This window comes from Periophthalmus magnuspinnatus, chromosome 22 (genome assembly GCF_009829125.3).
Source record: "Periophthalmus magnuspinnatus isolate fPerMag1 chromosome 22, fPerMag1.2.pri, whole genome shotgun sequence".
In the NCBI taxonomy this organism is placed as follows: domain Eukaryota; kingdom Metazoa; phylum Chordata; class Actinopteri; order Gobiiformes; family Gobiidae; genus Periophthalmus; species Periophthalmus magnuspinnatus.
This window is the reverse complement of record NC_047147.1, coordinates 13,494,061-13,509,480: the sequence shown is the minus strand read 5'-3', so window position 1 is coordinate 13,509,480 and position 15,420 is coordinate 13,494,061. Positions and strand designations below refer to the sequence as shown.

At 39.0% G+C, this 15,420-nt stretch overlaps 1 protein-coding gene across 1 annotated transcript; it reads right to left on the bottom strand.

Annotated features, from left to right (window-relative positions):
• Window positions 1-26: 26 nt before the first annotated feature.
• On the bottom strand, window positions 27-15,231 carry LOC117390473 (filamin-A-interacting protein 1-like). The gene is made up of 6 exons (XM_033988219.2): window positions 14,959-15,231; window positions 7,036-7,321; window positions 6,539-6,712; window positions 6,284-6,462; window positions 1,000-3,778; window positions 27-586 (listed from the first exon to the last, which is right to left on the bottom strand). The coding sequence occupies exons 2-6, from the start codon at window positions 7,312-7,314 to the stop codon at window positions 395-397; spliced, it is 3,603 nt and encodes a 1,200-aa protein (XP_033844110.1). The 5' UTR covers window positions 7,315-7,321; window positions 14,959-15,231; the 3' UTR covers window positions 27-394.
• Window positions 15,232-15,420: the final 189 nt, after the last annotated feature.

The following is a 15,420-nucleotide window of genomic DNA, read 5'->3' as shown; positions in this document are numbered from 1 at the left end:
TTGGATGTTTGGAAATGAATACACACTGATTATGAAAGTCTTTATTCAAAATACATATTCAGTACAAATCCTTTACATGAATTCATAATTTATTAACACAAATTTGATATACACAGTCTTATTTTCTTATAAAATACATATAAAATACAAAACTAAAGGCAGTTAGTAGCAGCACAATGTGAAAATAAAAACCCACCACAATAACTGTATGACAAAAATGCAAACCTTACATTGAAGTATGATTTATATATTGATAAGACAAATAACATTTTTAGAATAGATACAAGTCTTTATAATTATCTATATGAGAACATACACATTATTTATAAGTACATGTAGGTCAGATGTTTAGGTTAGAGGAGGACAATATGACATTTTGATATATTTTTAAATATCAAAACTTGACCCCTTTTTCCGAAGTGGTACTAGTTACAGACTTTTTAACCTCTATTTTCATAGACTGGCTTTCCATTTTTACTCCACTAGAGATTCCTAGAGACCCCAGCACTGCCTTTCCCGTCTTGAGGCTCTTGGACATTGGGATGCGAGTCAGCCCTGTGCGGGACCCTTGAGTGTCCTGTGCAGGCTGATGGACACAGAAGAAGTGCAGTTTAATAAACAGGGACAGCAAATGTGAAGATTTATAATACTGGATTAGTTTATGTTTTATTTAACTCCACCCAGATGAGTTTAGGTGTTTAGTGAAATTACAGTTTTGTAGCAGTTTGTTTATTTAGTGTAGCAATTTGACTTTGATCAAGGCTGCTTTCAATTTCTTGTTGTAAATATGAAATTGAAAAGACTGAAATTATTATTTAATTGAATGTTTACTGAAGACAAAGTAGCAAAACTCCATGTGGTCCATCTTTGATTTGCAATTAGACTTTTACTGAAATAATTGCATGAGGTCTACAGAAAATGTAACTATGACTATGGTTCTTTAAATTAGTTTCTGTTAAGATTTATATTTTGAAATCAAGGTAATAGCAGGAGTCTTACCGTGTTTTGTGTATGTCTGGAGGTGGCTGATGAAACTGGGGTGATGGTGATACTGCTCATGACTTTGCTCTGTGCGCTCCTTGTAGCTGTTGTTGTAGTGGTTGTGATTTGCCGAGGAGAGCGCAAGACTGTCCCGGTTGATAAGGTCATCTCTTTGTTCTCTGCTGCAGAAGCCACCTGTCTGACTGCCAACTTTGGGTTGTTGCCTAGGTGAATGTGAATCTTGTTATCCTCCGTGGTGATGATGTTACTGTTGTTAGGGCCTTTTCTTATCGGCATGGGAACCATCTGCTTCTCAGGCGTGACTTTAAAAACAGCCCGCCCCATGGTCATTTCTTGGGGCTCAGGAGAGGGGGAACCTTCAGGAACCACAGTGCTGACCGTCATGATAGAAACAGGGGACAAAGGCCTGCTGGAGGCTGAGGAAGAGGATCTACTGCTTTCTGGAGACTTGGCTCTGGAAATGGTGGTGATAGAAACTGGAGATTTGGCTCGTTCTGGAACATGGCAACCAAATCCGGACCTCCTATGACCAGGAGTGGCAGTGGGAATGATGGTGATCCTGGATTTCGGTTGGGAATGGGATGGGTTGGGGCTAAGTGGGGCTGAGCTTGAGAATGCATCTTCAGTTGGACTGCTGATTTCGAGAGTTGCCGTGTTGTTTTGGTGATCTGGTGTAACTCGTATGTGCAAAGGTTGACCTTGCTTCTGGGTCATGGGTAGCTCAGATGGCAGGGCGTCACCGTTCATGTGCTTTTCAAGACTGGTATCCTGGGTAACACTATCCTTTTTCCGCATCCAGGGAATCCACGATTTTTTCAGATCGCTGCCAGATGACGGGGAGCGCTCAATAGATTTTTCAGACGGTTTTCTGAGACACCTTTGCCTGATGTTGCTCATAATGTGGTTTTCCTCCAAAACTGATTTTCTTATAAACACTGCAGGGGTGTCTTCATCTGCAGCCCCATTGGATAGCACTTCTGTTTGTACTCCGGTGGATGTCATCGCTATGTCCATTATTCTCCTGCCATTCATACTCGGCCTTAATGCACGACTGTGGCGCTTGACTATCTCTAGTTCTTTAGTCAGGTGGAAGACCTCAGTGCCCATGTTCTTGGCTTTCTCCTCTTCCTCCAAAAACCTTTGCTGTAAAACAGAATAATCCACTTGTAACTGGGAAAGTTGGTCTTCCTTGTGCATGAGCTCATGGATTTTTTCCTTTAGGGCTATAACATCAGCCTGCAGCTCTCTGTTCTTGACCTCCTCATTCCTACATCGCTGCCTGAGATCCTCTTCCTGGCTTTCTTCTTCACCCTTTTCTATGGCTTTGTTGCGTGCTATCTGACTCCTCATCTCCTCCACTTGCTGGGAAAGAACATTGGCTTTATCCTGTTCAGTAATAAACTTTTTCTCCAACATGTCATATTGGTCTTCTGTTTTGATCAAATCTCCCTCAACCACCTCAAGTTGTTTTAGGCGATTTTTCAGATGCTCAATCTCAAATGTCAGCTCCTTGACTTTGTTGTCTTGTTTGAGTGGATCAGGCATTTTTCCAAAGTCGCTCTTAACAGAATTCTTCACAGACAACTTCTCTGCCTCTAATCCATCTATCCTCTTTTTCATTTGGCTAATCTTGGAATTAAGTTCCTTATTTATATCTAATTCATGAGCTAGTTTTGTTGACAGATCACATTTTTCACTTCTAAGAGTCTGCACTTTGGTTTCCATTTCAGATTTTAGTTTTAAGAGCTTTTTGCTTTCTTCTATAAGCTTCCCAGTGACTTCCATAACTTTACCCTGCTCCACCTCCACCATTTTGTTCAAATCCTCCTTTTGTTTGTCATCAGATTTGATTTTCTCCATCAGACCTTTGCGCTCGTCCACCAAGGCAACAGTTAAGGACTTTAGCTTAATCAAATCATCTTTGAGGCTTAGCTCAGACTTTTCAAGTTTCAGTTCTGAAGACTCTAATTCCTTTAAACGAATACGAAGTGCTACAACCTCATCTGAGAGCTCTTTGGAGAGGCCCTTCTCTTTGTCCAGTGCTGTGTGTAACTGCGCACACTCGGCTTTGCTGGTGCTGAACGCTGTCTCCAACTTCTCCAGTTCTATCATTCTGGCCTGAAGTTTCTCCACCTCCAGCCTGAGGTCTTTGCTTCTACAGTCCTCCTCTTGCAACCTCTTCCTCAGCTCTTTACATTGATGTTCAGTTTTGGTGATCTCCTCATCTTTTCCCTCCATTTCCATTACCCTTTTTCTCAAATTCTCCAACTCTGTGGTCAAATTAGAGTTACCATATTCTCCTTTGCTTAGCTTGTCTCTCAGTTCCATCAGTTCTTCTTCAGATTTCTTCAGTGTGCTGTTTTCTGACTCCAGTTCTTCCACTTTGTGAGTCAGTGCAAAAATTTTGGCATTGAGTTGCCGGTTGTTGGCTTCATTATTGGCTAATTTGGTGCTCATCTCATCGTGTTGTTGGCTCAGCTTGGCAGATTTGTCCTTCAGTTCAGTCTCTAGATTTTGAAGCCTGTGTCCATCGTCACGTTCCCGATCGTTAGCTTCTTTCAAAGCCTGCTCTCGCTGCTGCAGTTGCTGGCTCAGCTCTTGGACACGCTGGCTCTGTTGGTCCATTTGCTCCAGGTTCTGCTGGCGCTCATTGACCAGCATCAGAGCAAAGGACTTCAGCTTGACCAGCTCCTCCCTCACCTTGGTCAGTCGCTTGGAGTGCTCCTTTTCCTTCTTTACCTGGTAGGCTTTCTCAGTTTCCAGGAGTCTCTTTAATCTACAGAGCAAAAAAAACACATTTAGTTGGTATTTAAAACAAAATGAAATGTAAGTCACATGTAAATAATTTCACTAACAGCAAAGGATCATAAGAAAGTATAATAATACAATAGCATTTTATATATCATGAGAAGTATAAGATAATAGTATCACACCAAACAAGTAAATAAACTTTTCAATTTTCCCATTTCCTCGGTTGGGCCTGTGAAAAAGAGAGAAAAAGTTTAATACCCCCTCACCAAGTGGTCTTTTCTTTCAGTCTCTGTCCATGCTGCTCATGGCCATTCACATCTTTGTGACAAAATGCATGAAAAGTACAATGCATTTGTAGAGTCCCACAGACATCTGTGCAATATTCACCCAGACAATTTTGCATTGCAAAATGAGTTAAACAAATCACTTTGCATCATGTTAGAAGGAAATGTCCACAGCCACAAAAGAGCCAAAAAACCTTACACTATTAAAACATTAACACACTCCTCACCTTGTGCAGATCAATCTAACCAAAGCAGTTTAAGAAAGCAAAAAAGTTTGATTAAAAAGCATCCATTCCACTCACACCTCAGCCAGAGCTATGTGATGTCATCTCACCCATACAAGCCTCTTGTCTCGTGTGAGGGAGAGATGCCCTGCTCTACATTGTGCACAGTGAAGAGGCGGATCCTTAGGAGGAGTATTTGACAATTGTGCAAAGTAAATCTGACAAGTGCATAGCCAGGCCACTGTAAGAATACATTTCAAATAATAACAAGGGACACTGGCACACTAATATTTTATATAACAATTATATTATATATATAAAAATTAACAAAAATTTACATTTATCAAATTTTACAAATCTAATTACATAGGTGTTTCTTCTTCAAATATCGTAATGACCTAATCCTATATATGTATGTGTGCGTGTATGTATGTATGTATGTATGTGTATATATATATATATATATATATATATATATATATATATATATATATACACACACACACACACACACACATACACACAATGCTTTGTATATCATTTATGAAATGTGGGATAGCTTTCTAAATTACTATTTCCAAATTATTATCATATATTATTATCATTATTGAATGTTTACAGCTTAAGTTACACAACAAACCAAAAATACAAATGAGATATGAAGTAGCCTGCTAAGTGAAATGTTTAAAATACTATAGTTATTTTTACTGTAAGTGTACTTGGATACTTGGTTACAGTTTCATCTTTTGCCAAGTAGGATCAGCGTCCCTTTGGCTGGATATTGTACAGGAGTAGCTTTCAGATCTCAAAATTCATACTTACATCGTCACATATCATTGCCATTCTAGGAATTGGCTGTCTAAATTTGCAAATGTCAAAGCAATGATGTCAGGGGTGCATGAAATCAAAGGTCAAGTGAGGGCTACAGCTGTGACCGCCATGTGAGGGTTACAACTAAACAAGATTTGGAAAGAGGAAATACAGATCTACATATCTGGCATCAATCAGACAGAATTAGAGGAAGGCATTAGACTAGATTTTATGTCTCAGTATGAGAAAAAGAAAAAAAAATTAAGGCTGGAAATGTTGTTCATGCCTCATGTGTACATCCAGTCTCTGCCAGGACTGCCTTGTGGGAAATGCATTGAGTGCATTCTCCAGCAAGAAATGGCCATTAGAAACTCTAGTTTGTGAAAGCTTTAATTAGTAGGTTAGGGCCCCTCTCTCGTACACATCCATACACACTATAGCTTTGGCCTGTTTGATCTTTGAGGCCCATGTGATGTAACCAGGCCTTTCTCTGTTGGGGCACACTGCTTATGTTCTGAGCTGCACTGACCACACAGAACGGTCAGCACCTCTGAATCCACCTCACTATATACATGATGTCATGGGAGACTCTCATATGCTCCCACTGCTCACAGAGGGCATAGTGGTTCAGCCTCCTCCTCTTGTTTACACCGGACACAGCCAAAAGACACAACACTGTCTTCAATTAGAGTTATAGTAGACCTATACCAGGTCATGCTCCCCCTGCACAGTAAACCGATAGGATTAAATCAGGCCAAATTTCTGAACTGTTTTTAATTGGTTATTTTCCATATAAAATATATTAAATATATTCTTGCTAGAGTGTCAATGGCTCATTTTTTTAACGATTCATCCTCAAAAACAAGATAGAATGATTGTAGCTCAACCACTGCCTATGACATGTTTGAATTAGTTGTCCATCAGTCTGCTACAGTGCAGTTAAGGCTACAAGCAGCTTACCACAGTGAGAGAATAATGCACAAAAATATAAAGTGACTTTGAGTGTACAAAACATGCAAATTTACTATAGTATTGGTTTTGATCTCGGCTTGTGAAATCAAGCCACGTGTTGTTCCAGATAAATAGCCTTATTGGAACATCCTATAGGGCTGCCTTTCAGCTGACCGGAAAAATTTCGTGCAAACGTGCAGATAGTGCCATGCAAAGAGTTTGTTCATGTCACCTCATTCCTCTCCTCATTCCTCTCCTCACCTTTCTCTCTCCTGCTCCAGGAGGTTAGTGAAGTCATCGCTCTTGTTCATGTATTCCACGTGCTTCCGTTTCTCTGTGTCCAACTCATGCACGGTGCGGCGGTGACACTTCTCAGCGAGCAGCAGCTGACCCAACATCCTCCTGTAGGTGTCTTTGTGCTTCTCCTGGAGACGCTCCAGCTAAGGTAAAGAAAACACAAATATTAATATTATTAATAATATCATATATACAATACACCATACAACGTTGACTGACCTCCAGCATAGGTTTCTGGTAAACACTGGGTTGGTGATGCTTAGTGCCTGTGACGATGCTGTCTCTTTGCAAAGCCTGCAGAGCTGAAGCAGGGGTCGCAGAGCCATAGCGAGACTCGAGAGCCTCTGGAGAAGTCTGCTTGTACTTCAGCATGCTGATGACATCTTCTCTGGCCTGGCAATTTTTTAAATATTAACATTTAAAATGCTGACTGAAACACGTGTCGGTGTTCTGTAACACCAATTACCTCTTATGGCCACTAGATAGAGCTGTTGAGTTGATGAGGAAAATAAATGCAATCATTTACTAACTGAGGAAAAAGCACTCGGTAAACTACAGTAAAATTGACTTTGGTTACTGCAGTAAAAAAAAAAAAAAAAAAAAAAAAAATGAAGTAAAAAAAAAGTGTACTTCTAACCTCTGTCCTAAAAAGTGTACGTCTAACAGTTCAACAAAGGGTCAAAGGTCATTAGATCTATATTCTCATACATACTTACTTGAACCTCTCCCTCCATGATGCCCAGCAGTTTGAGCAGATCCTTCTTCGATAAATCCACTATGCCATTTTTGTTTTCACTCTTGTCCAGTGGGCACACCTCTTTCTCAGAAATCACCTCAACCTCCAGTCTGTCCTCAGGCTCCTTCTGCTGGACTTTGCCCTTGAGACTCTTCACAGACAACCCCAGATCTTCTTCCTGTCTGATGTCCGAATCACTCTGTGGAACCCCCAGCACACCATTGGCTGGAGTCTCCACCCCGCTGCCTTTGGATCTCATCCTTTATCTGGACCAAAGACGAATGGTATTGTTTTAGCCTTTTGAAACAGTATGCGATTTTATAATGCTCCTCCTTTTCAATAACATTTTAGTATATTACCGTAAGATGTGTTGTTTTGTATTTGACCTTGCATTCCTCGTGGCAGTTCCACCTTTATTGCCTGACCTGCTTAAGTCATATGATATACTTTTATTTATTTACAAGTTCATGCAAATTGTAAAATTGTTGGTCATAAAACAGATTGCTATTGCTTAAAGGGAAAGTACACTTTTATTTAGACTGTATAAAAGGCATTAGTAAAGAGGGTGTTTTGTCTACTCTATTTGCAAATCTGGGATCACATTTGTTGCGCTGCTAGATCTTCTAACCTCCCCTTTTGTCTTAAAAAGGTAAAGAAAAAAATTTAAATCAAAATTACACTTTGGTGAAAATGAGGATCATTTATAATTAACTGTAAAGACAAGATTGCATTGACATCTCAGCACCTTTTTTCAATATATTTTGCTTTCATAACATCAACATTTTAATTGCAAACAGAAGGCACAAAATCCCCTAGTAGCACCCTGATTATGTCATAGCACTTTGACCTCAGAATGATGCAATACACATTCAAAATTTGATTATTATTGAACAAAAGACAAACACAACCAAGTAGACAAAATAATACAATGACCAAGAAGGACAAATGCCAAAACTAAAGTAATGTTTTCAAGTTTTATACATCAAGGTGTTTATAAAGTACACTTAAAGTCCCCAAAAGAGAAAATTGATTTTATTCTGAAAATGAATATCCACTGTCCCCTTGCACCACTTAATTCCTAATATGTAAAGTATATAATAACTGTTCGCATTAGTATTAGCCCTAAATGTACTATGAAGAATCTTGGCAGGGCTATCGAAACACAAATGACCACGAGACAAATGTTTGTGTGCTGTGATAGTGGTGAGTGAAGTTAAGATCACAGTGAAATTCAATGAGGCTTGTCCCCATTTTCTTTGAATCCTAATCTAATTCCAGGAAACATCAACAGTGCCATGGGAAGCCACAGCTAACCACTGCGTCTTCAGTTCAACCAGAAAAGTACAAACTATCCCCATTCTGTGAACCCACTTCTTATCTATCGGAGTTCAGTCGGTTCACGGTGGGGAAGTACAGCTCTGTTAGTAACTATTAGTTTCACTAGTCAAATGTCAGGGCATTAAGCTAACATGATCAGGTAGTGTCATGCCAAAGTAAACAATTGTTGAGATTTGTAAATACTCCAAATATGGCAATTGTTTGAGACACGATAGGGGCACTGGGGTAATTAAACCTGTGCTACTGTAAAAGACCTGGGCACAGTTCCTATTGCACGCATGCAAGTGACAAAAGGGTGACACAAGTTCCATCTGACACTCTAAAGTTTATTTTTATTTTCTGGGCCAGTGACATGGGAATCCAAAAAGGGAGTGATATCATTTGACTGAAATGAACTCTATGTAAAGTGTTACTAGTACAGTTAAATCCAGTAAAAGACACGCATGTCAGCAGTAAGACATAAGAAAAATAGAAAAAAAAGTTAAAATTGTAATTTCTGGGGATGTAAATTTTGACTGGATGCCTTCTTGATACAATACTTTTTATTTATCAAATTTTGGGACAGACATAAAAAGTGAATTGGCCCTATGTACTTCACTCAGGCCAAATCAACCTCAACCAGCCCATAAACAAAACAAAATCAAAGACTGTTGTGGCAACCCCCTTGCAGTACCTTCATGACCCAACAAGGGGGCGCATATCAGACTTTCAGGATCACAGTGCAGGGGTGATAAATGACAATGACAAATGCCAAGTGACTGTCCTTTGAAAGAAAAGCCCAAAACAAGCAATCCTACTCCACAAAAAAAAAACAGAAAACTAGTTGAAAGTCATGAGTCGCTGCTAAGCAAGACCTGACTAAATGCATTTTTAATCACATAATTAACGTAAATACATTTTAAAATGTAATTTTAAAAAATCATTTTAGTCATTATGATTAGAATGTCTCTCAGGAGTATGTCCAAAAAGAAAAACAATTTAAAACTCTAACACAACTTCTAAAATTCCCAAGCAACGTTCCAAAATGAAGGTGAAAGTCGTTATGAAGAAGTGGGAAACTATCACAGGCTAAAATCATGGGACTCAGTATCATCATATTATTTTTATAGAGGTACTGCTTTGAAGATGTTTTTACTTTTTCTGGTGCTACTAACATAACAACAGTCGTAACTGTCCACCTCTAATTGTTTTTCAGACGTTACAACCTAATGGGACAAAGACGTTGCCGGCAGAGACTTGTCTTGTTTAGTCTTTGTTGAAGTGTCAGTGAAGTGTGGATTGTTATGAACTCGGAGCAGCAAATGGGAATTCCAGCAGATCGCATCCTACATTCTTGTGTGGCACCGAACAGTTGTCTTTGTGCAGTCTGAAGGAGTCGTTCTGGACAATATGTCTGTACTGTGAGCCCTGTTCAATCTCCATAACGCCCACACTCATACTCATGGCATCTGCACCATATACATAATGTTATTGACCAATAGGAATTCGTGGACCAATAAAACCAAGGCTTAAACCAAGCCCTATATCACAAGAGGCTCCACTCCAGTCAAGGCCCAAGACTAAATTTAAAGTAAAATCTATCCTATGGGGTTGGTCAAGTCCAGCTGTCCCATATGAGTATTTTTACCCCAACAAAACATGTGTTCCCATACCAATATAAAGGAGAGGCTTGAAACTCGATTGTCACCATGTTATTTTCAGATTTCACATTTGCTGGAAAATTATTTCCATGTTTAATATCATAAAACAGGACCAAGAACAGCTGCCTTTTATACTTTACAGTTCTCCTATAGAAAAATGCTGTGTTTATATATGATTGATGCCTGATATATCCTCACTCATGCTTTGTCTAAATAAGGAGTAGATAATGCTAGCTGACACGTTCTGCTTCAAGACACAGATAAAATACTGCTCTTCCATCCAGACAAGAAAAACACTCAGGTCAGCCAAAAGTAGGGAGTTTCAATCATCCTTCAAACTGTGAATGAGATGTGTATCTGGGAGTGGATCTGTCTGATATGAGAGGTAATGTGGACCCTGTTACCATGTAAGAGCACAAATCTGACAGTATTTATGGTCCATCAGGCAGCACGTTCCAGGTTAGAGAGCTGCTGACCTACAGGGTTAAATTTACATTTTTGGCTCCATTCTGGAAAATGGAGCAATTAGTACAGAATAACAGGCAGAGGTGGTGAGGAACTGCATACTTTTACTCTTATTATTATGTTTTAAAAGATTCTAGTGGTATCTGCATGACTCCACGGATATAAAAAGCTAAAGCCACACTTTGAAACATTCACCATGGAGATGGATCTGTTTTATGCCCACTCTGGAACTTTACTGGCATAGCTGTATTATCTTTATGGAAGCAAGCAAGTGGCAGACTAAGTTATGTGTCAATTCTGTGGAAAGGCAAGTCCACTCACAGTAAATTCACGTTTTTCCAATATTTTCAGTGCAATAAAAACACCCATGAAATAAATCCTTTTATTTTAATCTTAGGTGTAATTAAGTAAGGCTTTAAGTACTGTAGTGAATGAATGATAATAACATGCTTGTATATAATGTGATAACTTTAAGAGTACTTGGGTATTTTGAGTACTTGTACCTCCCTGACCACTGACCCTAGCAAACCTTAACATTACAATGTTGCACTTGCACATTTACAGCTTTTCTTGTAGGTGATGATGACACCTTTTACTCTGAGCTCATAGTGCTAATGCCGCTAACATGTTATGTCACACTAAAGCTAAATTCACCCACAGGGTCTGCTGGTATATTTTCCTGATGTAACGTCCACCTGATCTGCTCATGGAGCTGACTGGAGCCTTGGCAGTTAAGATTTCACTAATGGGAGGATTATATGTTACAGTTACAACTTCAGCAAGCACTACATGCACATCCTAATGTTATCATATTATGTTTAATTCATATTTAATTGTGATCTTACAATTGTGATAACTTGAAATGGGAGTAGTAGTTTTAGCTGCAGGTAAGAGGAGTAATAGTGAAATAATGTTTAGTTGATGGAAGTGCAAGTTGAAGTAACAGAAGTAGTGGTAATACAAGTATTTAATTAGTTTACAACCTGAATTTAAAACTTTTTCTAGACTAGTTTTAGATACACATATAAATGTTGAATTTAGCGATGCACAGAGCTTGATGCCATCCTTGGTCATATATTTGATTAAGCTGTTAAAAGGTGATGACTCCCCTAGCAACTGTTCTCGTTCACGTGGTGGGAGTGGGCCTATAAACCATGGAGCGAATCATGGACAGTCTTCTGGAGTCGTATGGCTTGGTTACTGAGTATCATCTTCAAGCAGAAAGACCAAGAGAGAGATCAAGTTCAGGGTGCTCTAAGAATAGAATGACCAGGCAACATATGGATAAGGACACTTAGTTATGGCTGTGTCCATTCACATTGTCCCCTCCAAGGTCAGACACATTGAGAGTTTAGAAATCTCAGTAGCATTATTGGATTGATCAATAACTGTAAGAAGCAACAAAGCATGCAATGTACAACCCATTTCTGTTTGATTATATACACCTTTCTGTTGTATTTAATATGCAAATTACAGTGCAAGTGCAATGGTTATTTATTTTAGCAGAAGGTAGGAATCAATATTACTCTATTTCTGTGGTTAAGGTACACCGACATACATGTGTCTCTAAATTTGACCCACCCTTCAATGTCACTGGGGCATCCTGGGGCATGGGGATCAAATTTAGAGAAAATTAGCTTTGTTTGTTTTTCTTAGTTTTTTAGTTAGTTTAGTTTAGTTAGTTTCTTTGTCCTTTCTTACCATTAATTTAAAGAGAACACATGGTACAATATCTACTAGATTTTGCCTGTTTTTATGTCTACACCCATATGATCTTGAAGAATGCCCCTATAGTTGTAATATAACTTAATGTGAGGGAGCATCCAACAATCAGCCCACTGTAAAACCCTGTTACACACTGACTGTGTATCAAATGATTTCACATAGCTCCCGGGTTGCTTTGGAGTTTGACCTATTTTTACCACTGAAAACTTGACTTATAAGTGCCACTGTTCTGTCAAATATCCAAAGTGCCCAAAGAGTGTTTTTGGAATTCAAGACTCAGAGGCCCTTGGACTGGGTGTGCAACTGTGCATGTGTCAGTGACAGCTGGTGTAAGGCTCCACCGGACATATATTACAATAAGGGGAGGAACTGGCCATGGGTAAAGTGTGACATAGCTGTATAAATCACTGTCATTTCACTCAGAAAGACAAATGCCCTCAAATAAGTTTTACTGATCAAAAATTCAAAAGTTACATGCCAATATGTTGTTTTTGGCAGCCTGGATATATTGAGATTAAGGTTAAAGTACATTTATTTTCTCCTTAGGCAACCCGTCAAGACACCCGTCACTACTGTACATCACTCATCTCCAGAGCGTGAACGAGGCTTTGCCAGGACTACCTTTGCTGGAGGATGTAAATAAGATGGTTGAGGATTTGTAAGAGAAAAAACTAAATCTGAGGCTATTTTGTTCAGATTCCTTTGCGCACTGCCAAAAGTTGCATTGCTTTTTGTGACTTGACTGCAGTGCCCAACAAAAGGTCCTCTCACAATCACATGTTCAATACAAGTCTCACTGGATAACTATGTCCATCTCATAATGAGTCATTTGGACAGATGTAATGCATGATGTAAACCAGTGACACAAGTCAAATCAATGTTGCCTTGGCTTGTGCTGCTGTTATCTTGGTTACTGTTTAAATAGATCTTCACTATTTGTTTTGGTTTGAAGTAACATTGCCCAAAATCATATGTTAAAAATGTCCCTGCTAAGATACCGTAAGAGCTGACATACTGGTGAAATGACTTGATTTGTGGAATTGCCATTAGCGTGTCACCAATATAGTCTTCCATAAATTAGAGTGTACCATTCCATACTGTGGATATAGCAAATGTTAACATGTGTTAGGCCGACAAGGATATGCTGGCTCAAGTACAAAAATGTTAATGAATAATATCTGGCTCTTGTTGTCTTCGTCCAGTGTGAGTACTGAGCGATGATAGCGCCCGGACCCAATGCACCCAGAGCACCCATCGGAGAGGAGAGAGAGAGAGGAGGAGAAGAGGAGAGGGAGAGAGAAGACTAATAGTGACTGTAATGAGCCCTTGAACCTGACAGAAAGGTGGACTCAGCTGCAAGGATCTCTGACAGTCAGTAAGCTACACCAACATATAACAAATTTCTATTAAAAACAACCAAATGATGAGACATATATGGTATATGGGCGAAGAGTCTTGTGTTATGAAGAAGAAGTGATTATACCAAATATCAAAGTCGATTTTCATACTAGAAAAACGGCTGGGTACTCAATGCCAATTTTGATTTTGAGATAGTTCAAAATTTAGGAAAGGTCCCTCTGTGTCCTGTTTATGTAATTTCTTTCTGTTTCCATACTTGTATCTAGTACCTAAAGCTTCTCGAGTTTCCGTACAGGTTTAGTTTCAATTAGTATGAAGGTGTCAATACTTTTGAGTACTGGCTTACTAGCAGCTCATAGTGATTTTCCATCATACCTTATTGAAAAAAGCATCAGGTCACAATATGTCCTGAAGTTGGCCTGAAGCAAAATTTTGTATTAAATTCATATGTTACTGTTTCTTGTCTTCATAGTCTTACTTGAATAATTGGAGTCTCACCTAAACAAAGAGATGTGGACTTTGACTAATGAAAAAAGCTGGGTGTCTTCTCCTTAAGCTGATGAGCTCATGCAGATAAAATGGAATTCATCTTGGCTTCATTACAAGTCATAAATATTCACTTGTTATCGAGGTCCTCTGAGTGATAGTCTGCTGCCTCCAGAGTACCCATGTGTAGCCTGTAGCTGCCAGTTCTGCAGAGGCATGAGTAATTTTAAGTTGGTGGACCATACATCCCATTTGAAACCATTACATTATACCGATTAATAGCTTCTTGCCCAACTCCCAAAGTCTTTATCAATAGACTTTTGTTCATTGATTTGATTTATAACATTTTACTGCCTGCCAAAGTACATACATTATAGCAAGACAAGGCACTTGTCTTCCTCAAGTGAGTAAGGGCTTCATGTAATATGTATGTATGCATGATGTTTGAATGTTTTAAAGTGAGGAGAATTAATCGAACACTTGTTTAAGAGCGTTGGGGAATATATATTAATTCAAATATAGAAGTGAGTTTCCTTTTAGTCATATCTTTACATTTTTCATGAAGAACTATATAAATTACCACACAAAAAGTCACTGAATATGCATGATTAAGATAATGAGCACTTGACCTCTGTTAAGGCACTTGGTCCATCTTGCAACGGTAAAGACAGAGCTTAAGCCTGGACAGAAACTCAAAGATTCTTTATGTATAAAACTCTATCAGAAAGTCATAGAATGGAATAAGCTTTGGATATTCAGCCAGTATCTCAAAAAAAAAGAAAACAAAAATCTGAGTCTACCCCCAAAATACAATATTTCACTGTATATGTATAGCAGAAGTAGCATTTAATAAACAGAATGAGACATTAAAATCACAAAAACTGACTTACTTTGAGTGGTACAGCCCCAATTATAAGCAAAATTAGTCCTTGCGAAAAATCTAACTTCTGTACAGTATCCTCCACTTCATTAGCTGGCAGTGTGTAGTTACTGAAAGCTCCCTAGAGCCATCCCAATCTCTCTCTCTTCAGTTCCTCAGGTCAGGGAGGGAACGGTGATCGCAGCAGAACGAGGCGGCTGTAACTTCCCCTTCGCTATCTCTCCTCCCTCTACACCCTCTGCTCTATGGGCTGTAGCACTACAAAACACATCTCTGATTTCTTACCAATCTGCCCAGTTTGAGGAGTGCTTGAGGATTGGAAGTGTAGGAGCCAATGGGCAAGGGGCGTGTAGGAGGTGGGACGTCACTATTCTTGACCATTGAAATGAGCCATGGCAATAGACTATACACTGCAAAACCCAACCGAGTTATTCAGTTCATTCAAGAAAAAGAAACACAAAAGAGTTTAACT